The sequence below is a fragment of the Culex quinquefasciatus genome, chromosome 1 (genome assembly GCF_015732765.1).
Source record: "Culex quinquefasciatus strain JHB chromosome 1, VPISU_Cqui_1.0_pri_paternal, whole genome shotgun sequence".
Classification (NCBI taxonomy): Eukaryota; Metazoa; Arthropoda; class Insecta; order Diptera; family Culicidae; genus Culex; species Culex quinquefasciatus.
This window is the reverse complement of record NC_051861.1, coordinates 49920117-49938407: the sequence shown is the minus strand read 5'-3', so window position 1 is coordinate 49938407 and position 18291 is coordinate 49920117. Positions and strand designations below refer to the sequence as shown.

Genomic DNA, 18291 nt, shown 5'->3' with positions numbered 1-18291 from the left:
CAGCCTATTTCTTTTATCGGCCTATCGGCATTTTCATAAAGTGTTTTTAACTGTTTCAAAGTAATAAATAGATCAAATATAAGTGAGCAAGCAACTCTCCATTGTTGATACATTTGAAAATGTTGATTTAATAGCGGTAAACGGCAAAAGTGATGAAAATTGGTCGAACGGCTTAGAGTGATTATAATGGGTTTATGTCCCCTTTGCTATCTAGATAAAGATTTTTTTAAGTTCCAAAAAACTATTGTGTTATGGCTACTTTCGTTGAGCGATTGAGTTCTCATCTTGTTTGTGAATGTGTGTGCATTCAATGTAGTTAGAAATAATGCTGAAATTATGATCAAAAGTGCATTAAGTTTCCAGACTTTATTTTTGATTAGGGCCTATAAACATTTCATATGTTTATAGGCCCTAATCAAAAATAAAGTCTAGAAATTTAATGCACTTTTGATCATAATTTCAGCATTATTTCTAACCACATTGAACGCACACACATTCAGAAGCAAGATGAGAACTCAATCGCTCAAAGAAAATAGCCATAGCCATCATTTCACTAGCGCTAACGTTTTCACAGCGCTTAAAATATAAAATTGCTTCCAACTACCGGCAATAAATTCTCGTGCACATGCTTTAGCTCTTCACAAGAAAAATAATCCCGAAACATGTAATTAATTAGCAAGCGCTACAAAAAAAGAAAACGCCCTGAGTAATTTGACGTTTTACCTATTCTCGTCGAAAGCTGACGAAACCCGAACGAGAAGCGAAGCCAAATAAAGATCAGAACAGCAAGTGATGCCAGGAGACTCTTCATGGAAATAGTACTTGTTACCTAAAAGTTGTGTACAAAACATATGAACTAGCAACACTTGGCAGCCACACAAGTGCACTGAAAGAAAAAAGAACTCGGCTGATAACAAAAAAAATGCTTGGGCTCCAGTGCATTCTCGTCTGACCAAAATACATTTTGGAAATATTTTTGTAGAATGCGGAAATGTTCCCAAAAGGCTGGTGTTCTTAGTTTTAATAAATTGCAAGGAATATTGGAATTAGATTCTCAAATAATACAAAATACCGAGTTAAGGTTAAGTTAAAACGAAGATCGCAAACGCATGATCACTGTCAAAATTTCAAGATTAAATTCCCGGAAGATGGTCGAGGTCAAAGCAAATAAGACAAATAGTATTAGTACAGCGCGAAAAATCTTCGTGACACACAACTTTCCTACTACAAAAAAAAAAACGTTATACATTTACGTCTCACCGATCCTCACATTCACACGCTCTCTCGCTCACACCAAATCATCTCAGTAGACCCTACTAAACTTGTGCAAATTTGCAACTCTAACTGGTGGGGTTCTGCTCCTTCCGGCTGTTGCTGGCATCCCGCCTGGTATTAGAGACTCTCGCCAACCTCGCTGTTGAAGCGGTCGTTCTGCGACGGCCTCAGGTAGCTCTCCGAGTAGACGCTTTTCGCCCGGCAGTCGTACCGCAGGCTGGACCGCCGCACGTTAATGTCCAGCGGGGACGTTTCGCGGCGCCACCACGCGCAGAACATGCAGTCCAGCGTGTTCCGGAACGCTTCCCGGAAGTCTCGGTTAAAGTACGCGTAAATCAACGGGTTCAGCGTGGAGTTGAAGTAGCCGACCCAAAACACGAGCACGACCACAATGTCCGGGTTGGGACACTCGTCGCAGAGCGATGTGATGATGTACCTAAAAAAGAGGAGTGGGGAGATTTGTTAGTGCCTGAGTGGAGATCCAAGAAGTTTAAACTCAACCATAGAAAAAACGGAAGCCAACACAGGATGAACGTCCCCATGATGATTCCGAGCGTTCGGGCAGCCTTATGTTCTCGTTTCATTTTGATCAGATGTCGATCCTTGGTGGGCGTCTGCTCGGCGTCCACTTCGTGCATGGTGAGCGTCTTGGACGAGCCGGATCCGCTCAATGCTTCTCCGTTTGTCCCCCCACCACCACCTCCCTCTCCTCCTCCGCCACCCGTGTTGTGCTGGTGCATAAGCATGGCGTTCCCTTGGCGTACCGCGAGGGCCTTCTCCTGCCGGTTGGCCTCGCGGAATATTTGGAAGTAGGTGAACACCATGATCGTGCACGGGATGAAGAACGAGATGGAGCTGGAGATGACAGCGTACGGCTTGTTCACTATGAACAGGCAGCTGTCCGGATTGTTGGCCACGTCCTCTTTGTGCTTGTCCGTGGTGTACCAACCTAAGTGGAGGGAAGAGAATAAATTTGTTATTTTTGCTAAAAAAAAATATTTGCACGTTACTAAAAGCTCTAAAGTAACCCCCATTAATTTCCTTATAAACTTCTAGCTCCAATCCAGAACCATAATTAATTAAATTACCATGAGCATAAAGCCAAAACTTGTTTTAAGTTTAACAACTTCCAGTCACGTGAGCACCCAACTCCAAACTTCGACACAAAAAAAAAATGTCCCTTGGTTACATCCATGCATGACTCTCTAGAAAGGTGTGGAAATCCTTGCGTGACTTTTGCAACAACGTTGACGGTCATAACTTTGCGCACAGGTCAACGCGGGCATTCAAATCTGGCCCTCGTGGGCTTAATTCGTGCCATGGGTCCATTTCCCCGCACCCAACTGTCGGCAGTCGGCCCCTTAATAAAGGTCAATGAAAACATCTGTTTGGACCGGCAGGCGGTAGACAAAAAATATTTTTGTCGCACTCCGAAAAACTCACACAGCGCAGTTCCAACGTGATTCGCTAGAAAAACAGCTGGAAGGCGACGCAAACTGGGATTTATTTGCACGCTGAGATAATTCGTCGCCGTCGTGCTAACTTGCCGTACGTGCATTTTGGGCCAAATTGAGTTAAGAATTCCATTTTGTGCAGCTCACAATGACTCACCTTTTGATCTTCGTGGATCCCAAAAATTCGATTTCAATCCTAAGATATTCAACGAAATCCGAAAAAAATCCGTGCATTTTTGTCACTTTACAAATGAAAGCAGATTCAATCTTGTCTTGCTATCGTGCCACTGCCTGAAAATTGATGTAAGTGCGACAACTGGCCAAAGGAACGCGTTTGTCGCACGTACAAGTTAGACTACCGTAAACATTTTTAATTATAACTCGGGAAACCAGCAACCACCTTCAACCAAACTTCGGGAAAATACACATAATGGTGAGCCAAACAAAACGTGTTTGTTATTGTTTACATTGCATGCTTTAGTTTTTGTTTATTCAAGGTCAAATATCAAATCGCTTTTGTCTCGGAACGCTGAATTGGCGGGTGCGCCAAGATAGCACGACGACGTCGAACTGTAAATACGTTAACACGCGCGGAGAATTGCGCTGAATTCACGAAACCTGTGTATGTTGGAGATGATACATTACTGGTCAAAAGGTTATGAAATTGGACGATTTTTTCATCCACCTCACTCAAAATCTCGCTTGCATTTGCTCGGGCTTCAACATTTTTATTGCAATATTCAGCATAAGAAGTTTGTAACGTCTACTTCTAAATGCTTTTTGAAGAACTTTGCTGAACACTACACCCAAAATTCAGAGTCAAGACAAAATTTATTGAGAGCTTAGTGCCGAAACAACACATAACCGCAATTTTCCGCCAAAACAATCTACCTTTTAGCCAGATTTTGCAAAACTAAAATGTTGTTCGTTTAAAGTCACCCTACACATTCGGAACACCCACAACACGGAAAAAAGTCAATTCTTGAAATCGAGAATTGTGTTCAAGAATGTGAGAATCACGAAGGAATATATTCGCGTTTATAGTGCAAATGCACCGTACTCATGAATAAATTCCTTCGTGGTTCTCAATTTTCTGAACATAATTCACGTTTACAGGAATTGATTTTTGCCTTCCTCACATCAATGAGGAAAGGCTATAAAATCACTCGGAAAATGAACTTCTTTATTCGACCTCGCAGACCCACCTTCACGTATACCTTTAGATTCAGAATCAAATTCTGAACAAATGTCTGTGCGTGTGTCTAGATGTGATTCCGTGCACATGAAACATTCGTAAAACTTTCCGATCTTTTCGAAAAAAATATTTTGAAAATTTTTAAATCAAGACTAGCATTTTGAATGGGCGTAATATTCAATGTTTGGCCCTTTTTAAATGTTAGTCTTGATTTAAAAATTTTCGGAATATTTTTTTCGAAAAGATCGAAAAATTTCTCGAATGTTTCATGTATTAACATTGAAAATCGGACCATTAGTTGCTGAGATACCGACATTAAAAAATGGTGGGTTGTTTTGATGAGACTTAGAAAACTTCAATTTTCGTGTTTCTTTTTCTTAAAGTGGCTCTATCTCAGCAACCCGAGGTCCAATCTTCAATGTCTCTTAGACAAATTTATAGCAAATTTTCTGAACTTTTCAAAAAAAAAATATATATAGAAATGGTCACTCATGGTCACTATTTTTGAAATTCAAAAAACTGCAAATATTGCAATAAAATAAAACTTTCGGTGGCCATATCTTGAAAACGGAGCCCTTTATCAAAAAATCTGTAGTACTTTTCGATTGCAAATTCAATTTTGCATTAAAAAATAATGTCGAAAAATTCATAACTCGGCGGCAGATTTTTTTCTATGTTTCTCTATGGCTCAAAAGTTGCGGATTTTTGTCCCCTTAAACATATCAAAAAATCTCGAAAATCAAAAATACGTATTTTGGGAAATTGAGTTTTTGTAAAAAAAAGTTGATTAAAAAATCTGCATTTTTTCCGTGTACCATTTTTTTCTCAAACGTCCTCAACAATACCTACAACTTTGCCGAAGACACCACATTGATCCGGAAATACACTCAAAATTTACAGCTGTTTGAATATTTACGTACCATTTTTATATGGACAGCAGCCAAAATTGTATGGAGACTTGTAAGGGTGAACCAATGACGCAAAATAGCTTATTTGGTCGTAGGGAAGGCCCCCACAAAGTTTGAGTCAAATAAAAAAATACAAAAAATAAAAATGGTCGAAATCGGCCGATTTCGTAGAGAGTTGCTCAAATTTAAAAAAAAATATGAAGAGTTACAAATTCTTCAACCTTAAATTTAATACTTCCCCATGACTTGGCTTGAAGTGCAAGTTAGTGTTGTACGGCGTTATCTAAATTAAAAAAATACCATAAACCATCAAATGTGACAATCTTTAAAGTTGGGTTTACTGAACCCTACCGTCAGTGGGGGTGACATTGGGTCTGGGGGGTGAGATTGGGTCAAAGTGATTTTTTACGGATTTTACCATTTCTACGGGTCTTCTCAATGAAAATGAATTCTGTTGAAAGGGTTGTGTAGGGGACATCTTAAGATGACTTCGCAGAAAAAATCTCGTTCCCAGAACAAATCCTGTTATTTTGGCAGCTGTCTAAAGTTGGGGTACGTTTTTGGCCAAAAATGACCTCTCGAAAAATCATTTTTCTAATATTAATGTTAGACTTGCTCGAAAAACTACCCAAATGTTTGGAAAGTGTAGCATGTCAACACGATTCCCTCGAACAAGAAACACTGTTGGATGACTTATTTTTACCATATCGTAGTATTTGAGCATCATTCTAGTTTCATTTGACCCAATGTCACCCCCTCTAAGTGGGTCAATTTTCAAACAATTGGAGTTTAAGGTAGTGTTCATCAAAATCCACCATATTTTGGGAAAATGTTAGTAAACTATCTAAGAATAAATCTACATTGAAAGGTTTTCGATGTTATTTAAATTGTTTTTGTTATTAAGAAAATACGAGAGGCGTATCGTTTTTTGACCCATAGTCACCCCCACTGACGGTATTCAAACTATGTCCTTGATAGGGATTCAACAAACTTTTGGCATCTGCCTTCTTCATTTAAAATTAAAATTTTCTTTAATTGATTCATTTAAAATCTGTAAAGAGACCACTATGACTTAACCCAAACCAGAGCGAGGCAATATACTTACCAGCGAAGATCGGTACGAATGACAACAGTGCTGGTGATATCCAGGTATTGAGTAACATTATGGCTACGACTCGCTTTGTCATGCTTATCGGGTACTTAAGTGGTTTCACTATCGCATAATACCTGGATCCGGTAGATGTAAGAAAAGTAGGGGGCGAGAGAAAAGAAAAATAAATGAAATCAGTAGAGTGTCTCATATGTGGTGGAAAATCCTGCGAAAATTGCGGGAAATAATATACACACATAGACGTGCTGGCGAGAACGTTTTCCGCTACAGAAAGGGCAGTGTGAATTTCAGATTTAATAAAATATATGGATCGAAATTGTCAATTGAATATTCAATTCGCATAATCTGCTTATCGGAAAGTTATCCGCGGAGCAGCTTTCCATTGGAACGGATACGGATCAGACCGGCGGAAATGATCCTCTTCCGTTATGGCACCTGTGCCTAGGCACACGGAGTAATATTCATATTTTATTTCATTCCACGTGGCACATGTCTCTCTCAGTAGAAAGTGAATAATATTTGAACCGTTTGGAATGTATCAGCTGGGACAGATCAATTTTATTGCAATTTTGAAATAATTTCAAATTGAAACAATTGCATCGACCAGCTCAACTAGAATGAAATTTTTGACAAACTGCTGACAGGTCCAATAAATAAACTCTTGGAAATTGTGCCAGACTTACCTATCGACTGAAATACAGCACAGGTGCAATATACTGGCGGTTGAAAAGTACACGTCCAAACTGTTCCACACGTCACACATGAAAGATCCGAACTTCCAACTAGCTCCAACGGTGATGGTGGGATTCAAATTTCATTACGGTTGTCAGTCCGGAACGTTGACAGTTGGCACGTGGGATGATATATCATGAAACATAGAAGAAAGAAATCCTTGGCTTAGCTGATATGAAAATAACTCCTCTTGTGGTATTTTCTAAATCGAAAAATTGCAAAGGTCAGCAACAATTTCACTACATTTTAGAAGCAAAAACAGCCAAAACCTACCTTCCCGTAATTTGTACACTGAAATTAAATGTCATGGCCATCATCGCCACCATGATGTCTGCCATGGCGAGCGATACCACAAAATAATTTGTTATAACCCTGGAACGAGACAGAGAGAGAAAGGTGATATGTTGTAGTGGATGAAATGCAATTTGGAGAGTGGGTAAGGGCTTTGCAAAAAGGATATCGGCTTTTCATTTCAACCGGTTTCGAATGAAAAACCTGGCCACCTGCACTTTCATATGAATGCACACCTGCTAGGAACTGGGATAAAGATGATGAATTAAAAAAAATGTTGGTTATTTTATTGTTTTAATTGCTATGATCAGAACTGGAATGGTTGAACAACATTGATTCTATAAATAACATGCAAGCATACATTTTATTGCATTGATTAGTTTTTGTGCTGAATGTAATGAATCTCAAAAAGATAATCAATGATTGAAAAAAAGCAAATTCTCTACTCGAAATTGGGAAAACTTTTGTCCTTGAACACGAATCTGATGTCCGGTATTTGATATCTCACGACGGAGGGTGGTACGACCCCTTCAATTTTTGATGGCATAATACGTATTTTTCATCGCAAAACAAAAAAAAAACAAAAAAAAAAAACAAAAAAAAGCTTTAAAAACACAGCCATTTTCCGTTACTCAACTGTAAATTTTTATGGAACATGTCATTTTAAGGGAAATTTAATGTACTTTTCGAATCTACATTACGGACCTCGGATTCGTGATCAGGGACAAAAGTTTCTTATCAGGACAAAGTTTCGGGGCAACTGCTGTGTGAGTTGGCGGAGAATTACCCAAATGCAATCTCAAAAACCTAACAATTAAAATGATATCTAAACTGCACAGAACTTCACTCACAACCCTTACGCCATCAGCAGAGCCACTGCGAAGAGCAGCAGTAGAATTCGACTACAGGATAACACGCCCATTACGACAAAAACTGGCTAAATTTGGCATCGATTTAGTGTTCAGCAGTAGAAACAGCCAGTTGGAATCCATCTTAGGTTCAACGAAAGACCCCATACCGACTTTAGGCAAACCCGGCATCTACGAGGTATCCTGCGGCCACTGTGATATGAGCTACATTGGACAAACTAAGAGATTGCTGCAAACCAGGTTGGATGAGCATATACACACATATGTCAAAATTGCCATGGAGGAAAAACGGAAAGGATTTGTCCCCCATTTCAAGTCAGCAGTAACCGAACACATCATCGAGGAAAAACATAACATCACAGCTAGCGACGCGGTCATCTTAAGACACATCACTAACCCATCGAAGCTGGCTGTCGCTGAAAGTTTGGAAATCTTCAAGGCAGGCAACAAACGTTTACTCAACAAGGATTCAGGTAACGGCTCAACGTGGCTGTTTAAGCTGTTACCTATACAGGCACAAAAGAAGAACGAGGAGGTAGTACCTACAGTAACTACAAATATGGATACACCAGCGATGAACCTTCAGTCGAGAACAGAACACTGATGAAGTCTGCAAGTAGTAGACGAAATACGTATCTGTCAAGATATTAAAATATATAGCGGAATTAAAAGGAACAACTCGTCTCTTTGTATTCACAGTAATGCATTCTGCTAAAACGCTCAACCAAACCACAATCAAAGATATCTAAGTATTTCTGAACGCTTTTGAGCATTGCCTTTTTTATTTGGATGATCATTTGCTAATGCTTCCTCTGTCTCAAAAGAATATATTTTATGCATCATTAATTTTCTAGTTGCGAATGGATTTTCTGATTGGTTTGTTGTCTGTTGAAAAGTATAGGATATCAGATTCATTACTTAGAATAAGGACTTTTGAGATAAAAACTAACTTAATCCACCTATGTGGTTGGTGCCTTCCTCACTCTTTTCCAATAATTGGTGATATGTAATATGATGGGTTTGGACACAAATTTGGTCCAAAAAAACACACATATCACTCAAAAGCTCATAAGTGGCATCATAAGTGGTCAGAACTCGAGACAGGTTTGCCAGATCTTTAATGTTTTGGACTCGTTGGAAAGGTTTTTCGATTACCTAACCAACGATGGGTCGGATGATGGATCTGGACATTGTTTACATACATTTAAGTGAGATCCGGCTACAAAAAAGTACTTAAATATAACTTAAGTGGTTATAACTCGAGACAGGGTTGCCAGATCTTCAATGTTGTGGACTCGTTGGAAAGGTCTTTCAATTACCTAAATAACGATGTATTACATGATGATGTTTGGTTCAGTTTACTGCCATTTATCCGAAAATATGCGAAAACACATTTTTATACATAACTTTTTAACTACTTATCGAAACTTCAAACAATTCAATAGCACCGTATGGGACCCTAAACCAATTCGAATGCGACTGGTTTGGTCAAAATCGGTTCAGCCAGTGCTGAGAAAACTGAGTGACATTATTGGTCACATACACACACACACATACACAAACATACACACAAACATTTGTTCAGTTTTTGATTCTGAGTCGATATGCAGCAGTTCCATATGAAAGTTAAAGAAAAAAAAATAAAAGTTCTCCGATCGGGCTCAAAATTTTTCTGGGGGTTCCTTGGCCAAAATAATTAGACCCGTATTTTTTTGTTTGGCCATTAGGGTGGCCTACGCCGTGTTAGGGTGGTCCGAAAAATGGCCATTTTCGTCGATTTTCACAAAAACCACTTTTTTCAAAAAATCATAACTTCGCTCCATTTCAACCGATTTTAGCTGTCTAGGGCGCAAATGAAAGATGATAAGTTGGACTTTCAAGAAAAAATAATGTGGAGTTTCAAAAATCTAGCCTAACATTTGAAAAAGTCTTATGAAAACATCAAATGCCGTTTTGACGGTGTCTGGACCAAAGAGCCTATATCTGAAAATATTTTTAACGGATTCCTCGAACAATTTTACATAATATATCAAAAATTGGGTGAGGTTCATTAACAGGATTCAGAGATATGATTTTTTGAAAATAAAATCCGGGTTTTTCGACGCGCCGCGCGCGAAAACGACAAATTGACGAAATCGGCAAAAAATCAACTTTTTTCACTAAAACTGCGATAACTAGCAAATTTCAGCGATGACCTATAGATGTTAGGGTACCAAAAGTTGCGTATTTCAATTACAAAAATTTTGGTACCCTAACATTTATAGGTCATCGCTGAAATTTTCGAGTTATCGCAGTTTTAGTGAAAAAAGTTGATTTTTTGCCGATTTCGTCAATCTCCCGTTTTCGCGCGCGGCACCCTAGACAGCTAAAATCGGTTGGAATGGAGCGAAGTTATGATTTTTTGAAAAAAGTGGTTTTTGTGAAAATCGACGAAAATGGCCATTTTTCGGACCACCCTAACACGACGTAGGCCACCCTAATGGCCAAACAAAAAAATACGGGTCTAATTATTTTGGCCAAGGAACCCCCAGAAAATTTTTGAGCCAAATCGAAGCACTTTTATTTTTTTTCTTTAACTTTCATATGGAACTGCTGTATGTATACATCAAGGTGGGTTTTCGAGCTTTAAATAAAAAGTTCAATTTTAGAGCAGGATTATAGCCTTACCTCAGTGAGGAAGGCAAAAAGGTATACGATATTAAACTCCCGTTTTTTATAACTAAAAGTGGCACCTTTTGTACTAATGTTATGTAATTTGTTTCATACAAAATTTATATAAGCACACGATCCGTTCGATGATGTCAGTGACGAATTCTACGTTAAGTTTTTATTCAAAAAGTTCCGCAAGAAACAAATAGGGGAGCGGTCGTGGCTGAATGGTTACGATGTTCGCTTTATAAGCGAATGGTTCTGGGTTCGATACCCATCTGCTCCCAACGACTCATTGAATTTGGAATTAATGAAAAAACTTAAAGCTCACGGCGGGGTTCGATCCCCTGTCCTTAGGATTGGCAAGCAAAATGCTTTCCACTTAACCGTGGAGCATTGGTAGCTTGAGGAGGAATTAGACTGGTATAGTTGAATCCAAGAATCGGACAAAGAGTCAAATTGAATCCGAGTTGAACATCAGAACTCAAACAAGATTGCATGCAAGATTGCAAGCGCAGTTGAAATTGAATCTAAAAATACCTCGCTAAAAATAGCCTGGGCGACTGATAGAATTCATCCAATAAGAGATGAGAAGAATTGAAAGCATTCCCATTAGAAATGAGAACACACGAAGAATTCGAACAACAATGCCAAAGGTCGTTACCACTCGCCTAGAGTGGCTCCTCAGACCATTCACCTTCCCAAAAAACCGTCCAATTCCAAGCGAAACTTACTTGAGGATACCGTGGAGATTTTCCCTTAATACTCTTAAAAAAGTGGAGCATCAACACTTCCCGTCTTCCAATTCCCTTTCCTTGTCCCTGGTGCGCGATGGAGATGGGAGCGGCCGGCAATGGACGGCTGCCATGGTGGTGAGAATCTGGTTCAGGTGGAATTGGTTCTATTCCCAATTATCGATTCCTAGGCAACTTGGGCTTAGACAATCATCACATCACATGGCGAAAATCCAGTCTGCAATCCGCTAAAATCACCGTCTCCTAGCGAAGCGAAAAAGTTCCGCAAGAAACAAATGGTTCAACTCTTTGGTTCTAGTAATTTACTAGGTTAATGGTTGTGAAATATGTCATAGTCATAGATCATAGTAATCTTAAATGAAATTTAAAAAAGCATTCTCAGCGAATGCATGCAGTAGCGGTAAAAAGTATATTGCATATACACTCAAACCCCGTTGGTTTGACACCAACTGTTGTCAAACGAACGTGGTCACGTTTTAGTTTGACACCCCTGTTACACGGAGTTCACACACACTACCAAACGTTTGTTTTGATAGTGTGCATGAGCGCCGTGTAAAAAGTGACAGTTCGTCACTTTTTAGTTTGACTTTGACCAACCAACGGGGTACAAACTAAAAAAGTGGCAAACGAAAAAGTGACCAACCACCGGGGGTTGAGTGTAACTACACAGTAAAAGAAAGTCATGGTAATATTAAATCTGGGACAACAGGAAAAATTTAAAATTTTACCTATAAAATGAAAAATCATTAAATCTACTCTGATAATAATTTGAACGTCATTTTATGCTAATCTTCTAGTATTTTCAATATTATCATGACCGTTCGATTTGCAATAATAAGAAAAACATTCTCTAGGAAATGTTTCATAAGTTAAATAAGAATTTATGAGCAATTAAAGCTGAGAGAAGATTAAAAAGTAAATCTTGCCCCAACGTTGATTTCATTTATGTCAACACGATTCTTCATGATCTCTCGCTATTCCCATGTCATTTTAAGCATTCAGCATTCCAATCCCTAGAATTGATTAGCTTTCTGAGCATAAATAATAAAGCCATTAAAATGATCTCAACACTCACACGTTCGGGTCATTTGACCCCTATTTTTTCTTAAAAATCGCATAACTTTTGGAAGGTTTGACCAATTTGAATGCTGCCGGTTGCAAAAGAAACAGATTTGTCTATATTTTAAACTGTCACATGGGGGACAATGCAATAGTAATTGGCATCACCCTAATACATCATCATGCATAGATACATGACATGGTCAAGACCCTTGGGCACCGGAACAGGTTCCAACCGAAAATGGTTCCTTGAGCTGATGTCGATTGGTGCCCAACTGGAACCGGCTCCGGATCTCGGTAGGACTTAACCATGCCAATTATTTTTGCAACTTGATGTATTAGAATGATGTCTTGAAGTTTCGCAGTTCTGTGAAAAAGTTTTTGTTATATTGATCAAAAACCCATATAGGAGGGCCGAGCCCAACGAAATCCGGAATATCTCCGATAAAAGTGGACCATATTTGTTCCCCATCTGAAAGTTTAAAATATATATAAATCTGGATCTTTTGCAACCGGAAGCATCCAAAATGGTCAATCCTTCCAAAAGTACCCGAGCGTTTGGGTGTTAAGGTTCAAAATAGGGACATCTACCTTCCCTACGAAATGAAATTAGGTCCATAAGCAACAGCAACTGGATACATTGCAATAGAAACCATCAAGGCTTCAAGAATCAGGCAATGCTTTTTATTTATCAGGATCATGAAGAACAGTAGGTATTATAACTCACCTTAACTTCCTATGTCGCTTAACCGATATGATGACCAGCAGGTTGCCAAAGATGGCCGCCACGATTATGAACATCATAATGGACGCTTTCAGCACCAGCAAAACTCCGTCCAGTACCTCTGCACTATCTGCTCCCGCACCGATGCCACTTCCTTCGTCCAAAACGGACGAGGTCGTGGCCAGATCTAGCGGGTCCAGCGAGGCGGCACCGGTGGAGCTGTATCCCTGGAAGATCATGTGACTCCCACCGGCCGCGCTATCGTCCTGACCACCTCCCCGGCCGGGGCCACTCCCGAGGATGGTGGCCGAAGTGGCCGCTTTGGCCGCCGCCGATGCCAGTGCTGCCGAACTGCTACTACTGCTGCCGGCGCTGCTGCCACTGCCGTTGAAGAACAGTCCCAAACCACCATGACTGATCCCACTTCCGGTCTGCGCTTGCGGTCCATAGGAAGACCCCGACGACGACGACAATGAGGAGAACGATGACGCTGCTGCTGAATACATGTATTTTGGTAGGTCATCGTTGGAAGGATTCATCATACACTGGCGCACAAGCCCCGGTTTTTTTTTTCTTCCAGGTGAAGCAGGAGCGATCCCCTATTCCACTACTGACTTAAACCAACGAGACTTATCTGGTAAACACTCAAACACTGATTAACTTTATTTATTTTCACAACCTCAACTTTACACTGCTACCCTTTGCCGAATGCCGTCTGGCCTTTCAACTGGAACGGCAACTATTTTTGTAACGGACACGATCGATTCGCCAAGACTTGGCCACAAAAACACTTCATCTTCCATCGGCCGCCGACGGTACCCGCCTCTGCTGCTGTTGCCACCTCCCGGACCAACACTGGATCGTCGCCGACGGGCAATTATTTATAATTACGCTCATCACTATTGAACTTTCCAACCGCGCACTTAGAGATTTTCCTCGTTTTCCCTCGTTTTTTCACGACCATCCCACCAACTCCTAGCCTTTTCCTCTCTCTTTCCCCTTTCACGTCACTCACTGATGCTTCAATTTCGATTTGATGGTCATTAATTTTCGTATAAATTCCAGCTTTTTGATAGTCATCCTGCTTGCTGACGACTTTCCACGACGACTCCAAAAGAAGAGGAGGAGGCCGTTACAATTCCCGGGTCACCGCTTGTTAGCGACTAACGACGCTCCCGCATGGCGTCCTGCTGGGTAACCGGTAGCACCGCTCCCGGTGGGGACACAAAAAGCCCAGGTCCATTCGCTCTAGCTTCCCAAAATCTCTTCGTTCGGGGTCCGGGTGTATCAGCGCGTGTTAATTTGCTGAAATGAATGGAAAACGGGAAAATAGATTTTGATGAATGGTGGTCGTTTCGTTGCGGATGAATGGATTGGTTTATAATGAATGATCTGTGTTGGATTTTGAGAGCTTTACAAAATTCAGCATTCTTCTTTTAAATAATAGTGGATGTTTGGTTCCAAATCTAATGCGACTAATGCAATTTCGGCCACGGCCGCCATTGCCACCCACACAGAAAAAAAAATCATGGTAATATTACATCTGGGAAGGGGTACATATTTTATGTCAGAAAAAAGGTGTAATTTTACTTCTGGAAATGTGTAATTTTACAACTTTCCTGGTGTAATCTCACTTTTTCAGTCTAAATTAAGGTAAAATTACATCATAAAAGAGGTAATATTCAACATTCCAAAATTACAGCTTCCAAATTTACATTATTTTTTTCTGTGCAATTAGGTTTTACGCTGACTCGATTTGGAGGTTAGAAAGGATTGCACTGTTTACATGGACATATCACAGATAGATGCGGTCGTCGATTTTGTTCGGGAAATTCGACAACCGTACAACCGATTCCCTAATTGACATGGAATTGCTCTTATATAAAATATTGTTTTAAGATCGATCCACCTATAAGACCAAATCCATTAAAACACCTTATCAAAAATTGAAAAACAAAATTTTCACCGATAGAATATTTTCATATGTATAGATTCTGATTCAGGCCGGTAAAACTCAACTTTCTACGTATCAAATTTCTGATTGGGTATCTCGGTTTATAATATTTTGTCCCAGCCGTCTGTTTGCAGATTTTTCTTCCCATTAAAAAAACACACACACACACCGTTTCTAATCAGACCCTAGTGCGGCCAATCTTTCGAAGGAATCCTGAAGAGTGCCTTAGGTTGGATTACGCCTAGCACTCTTCTGGTCATTTATTAACATTTGCAGTGCGTCATTGCATTAGAATGCATTGAAACATCACAAGCGTTAAAGCGGCCAGGCCTACTGCGTAAAGTCGTATGGCAGAGCAATGATTCGTTGAAGCGGGTAGAGTTTGAGCACGAAGTATTCGAGCAATAACACAATTCTGAATTGAAAGGGAAGAAAGAAGCATAGGGACACAACATCGTACGCTCCGAGATTTGAGTTTATTCGTTGGGAGCGTCATGCTAAGTTGTTTTGGTACTCCAGGACCCTCTGGGAAGGGACGTTGTATTTCCACGAATGCCCTGGACACTATTTGCCGTGATTATAGCGCCAAAACTCTCTTTTTGCTTACCAATCCAAAGGACGGGGGATCGAACACACAGTAGGTTCTGTAGAATAATAAATTTAGTTCTTAATTCATCGGAGGTAAGCCGACTATGATTTCCTATTTTTGAGGAAGATATCCGTAGAAAATCATACCCTTTTTCCTTGCATTCTTCTTAGGATTTAAATTAATTCTTGCCTGACTAGTATCAACATGAGACTGGACTTAATAATGGAGCAACCCCTAATGTGTGAGATTTGGCCAATTTTCAAAGGATTGGTAGAATTGATAAATTTCACCATATTTTGTGGAAAATGTTGGTAGATTTAATGAATTTCACCATACAGTCGACTCTCTGGCTGTCGATCTTCTCGATATCAATATTGCTCCATCTATCGATAAATTCTTCAGTCCCTTCAAACTGCATACTTCGATTGGCTTTATTCCTCTATATTTTCTCTTGCTTGAAGGATCTCTTCCTCGACGGTCCCTTGGATTCTGTTTGCTTTAAAAATCTCTTCCGGTTGTCCATATTGTCACTGTCTTATGGCTTGCATAGACATTTTTCTTTGCGAAACAAAGCTTTGAAGGGTGTTTGACATTAGTTTGTTTTTATTTGCTGGACGTTGCCATGATTCTCTCCCATAGCTGGGATATTTTCAATCGAGTCTTCATTTTGCATCGTTCTGTAAACTGATGGTTCTCTTCCTCGACGGTCCCTCGGATATTGACAACCAGAGAGTCGACTGTATATTATAGAAAAAGTGTGGGTCATTTAAATTGTTTTTCTTATTTAGAAATGACGAGGTTGTGTCGTTTTTTTTTTACTCAAAATCACCTTCACTAACGTTAATCAATTTATGTACCGTAAACTGGGGTGACTTTGTTAGCCCGGGGTGACTTTGATAGGTTTTTCAAATGCCCGTCTAATTAATATTTAAACATTTTTGAGAATTTTGAGTATGTAAGCATTAAGGGAAAGCTTATTATCGAACATATATGCAAAAATGTGACTGTTACATTGGATGTATCAAAAATAGTGGCCAAATCAAATTTCTATCAATGTCACCCCGGGCTATCAAAGTCACCCCAGTTTACGGTAATTGATTTTTTAAATTTTCAGCTCTTTATATGCAATCAAAAAGACATGCTATAAGTAATAAGATTTAAACTGAATTTAAAAAAGAATATATGGGTCATTCCACCTGAAGCGGAACACCATTTTAAAATTACCATCTCCGATTCTGCTCAAATTTGGCAGAGCTGTTAAGACTATCAAAACATGCAAAAATCCCGAATTTCATCCAAATCGGACCACCCCCTCCATTTTTGTACCCTCCCAAAAAATCGACTTTTTGGCGATTTTTGAGCGAAACCCCTATCTCCAAACGACGATAACTCAGGAACCACAAATCTTAGAGGGTCGGTCTTAGACTCAATTTTAAAGGAAATTGGACGTAGAATCCATTTCCGCGATCAAAATTTAGATTAAAATATGTTTTCTACCTGTATTGCGCAATTGAAAACTTTAAATGGCCGGGACCGTGGTGTAGGGGTAAGCGTGATTGCCTCTCACCCAGTCGGCCTGGGTTCGATCCCAGAAAGTCCCGGTGGCAAATTCTGAGACGAGATTTGTCTGATCACGCCTTCCGTCGGATGGGGAAGTAAATGTTGGCCCCGGTCTAACCTAAAAGGTTAGGTCGATAGCTCAGTCCAGGTGTAGGAGTCGTCTTCCTGGGTCCTGCCTCGGTGGAGTCGCTGGTAGGCAGTTGGACTCACAATCCAAAGGTCGTCAGTTCGAATCCCGGGGTGGATGGAAGCTTAGGTGTAAAAAGAGGTTTGCAATTGCCTCAACAATCAAGCCTTCGGACATCAAGTTTCGAGTAGGAATCCCGTAATCGGGAACGCCAAGGCAATGCTGTAGAGCGAATAATTTGATTTGATTTGAAATGGCCGTATCTTAAAACAGCCCTATTAATTTTTTAAATTTGACCTAACCATCGTATTCCCCGTCCAATTTTACATAAGAATCACTTATCGACAGAAAGGAATATGTTTCCTTCCAGAGATATCGAATTTTAAAGTTTTAAGTATTTGAAATTACCTATAATATCTACACTCGCCGCATCTGCTAGAAGCACTCAGTCATGCTGATCAATAATAACTACCTGGTGTTCTGTAAGATGAATTATTTTTCCAATTTTATACGATTTTGAGATAATCAATACCTTGAACAATCTATTTTTTGTTTAAGGAATAATTTATTTTTATTGGGTAATTTTTAATGCACTATTTTTCCTGATCTCAGTGTCATTGAACCATATTAAGTAAAATTTGAACTTTTAATATTTATTTGCAAATGCTACAGAGTTTTTACAATACAATTTTCGAAAATTTATCATTATTCTATTATTTTCAATTTTTTTCTAATTCCTCATTTCTTCCCACTTTCTCAAATTATTTCTTTTATTTCTTCTTTTATTTGAAACGAGAACAAATGTAGAGCTGGCTGTAGTAGGTGAAATAATTTTCATGGGTTCTAGAGCTTTTGCCATGTGCGGTAGCGAAATAGTGCCATTCAGCAAAAACCCCAAATTCTGCCTTAGGGTTTGAAAGATTGATCATATTAAACCGATTTTTATAATGTGTTTCATCAGAATAATTGATGATTTTTTTTTTCAATTCTGGTACATTTAATTTCAAAAGCAATACCATATACTTCTGATACATGTGGA

At 39.5% G+C, this 18291-nt stretch overlaps 1 protein-coding gene across 2 annotated transcripts in view; it reads right to left on the bottom strand.

Moving 5' to 3' along the window:
• Window positions 1-395: 395 nt before the first annotated feature.
• The window catches only part of LOC6047694 (octopamine receptor beta-2R), a 147841-nt gene continuing 129945 nt past the window's right edge, over window positions 396-18291 (bottom strand). Inside the window, exons 1-6 of one of the 2 annotated variants that reach the window (XM_038259117.1) lie at window positions 13026-13564; window positions 6949-7047; window positions 6627-6725; window positions 5938-6059; window positions 1777-2224; window positions 396-1711 (exon numbers count right to left, since the gene is read on the bottom strand). In XM_038259117.1, coding sequence (XP_038115045.1) covers window positions 1393-1711; window positions 1777-2224; window positions 5938-6059; window positions 6627-6725; window positions 6949-7047; window positions 13026-13564 — 1626 coding nt within the window. In that variant the 3' untranslated portion in view covers window positions 396-1392. Of the gene's footprint in view, window positions 1712-1776; window positions 2225-5937; window positions 6060-6626; window positions 6726-6948; window positions 7048-13025; window positions 14328-18291 lie in introns of those variants that run through there. The other variant, XM_038259111.1, reaches the window with a different exon arrangement.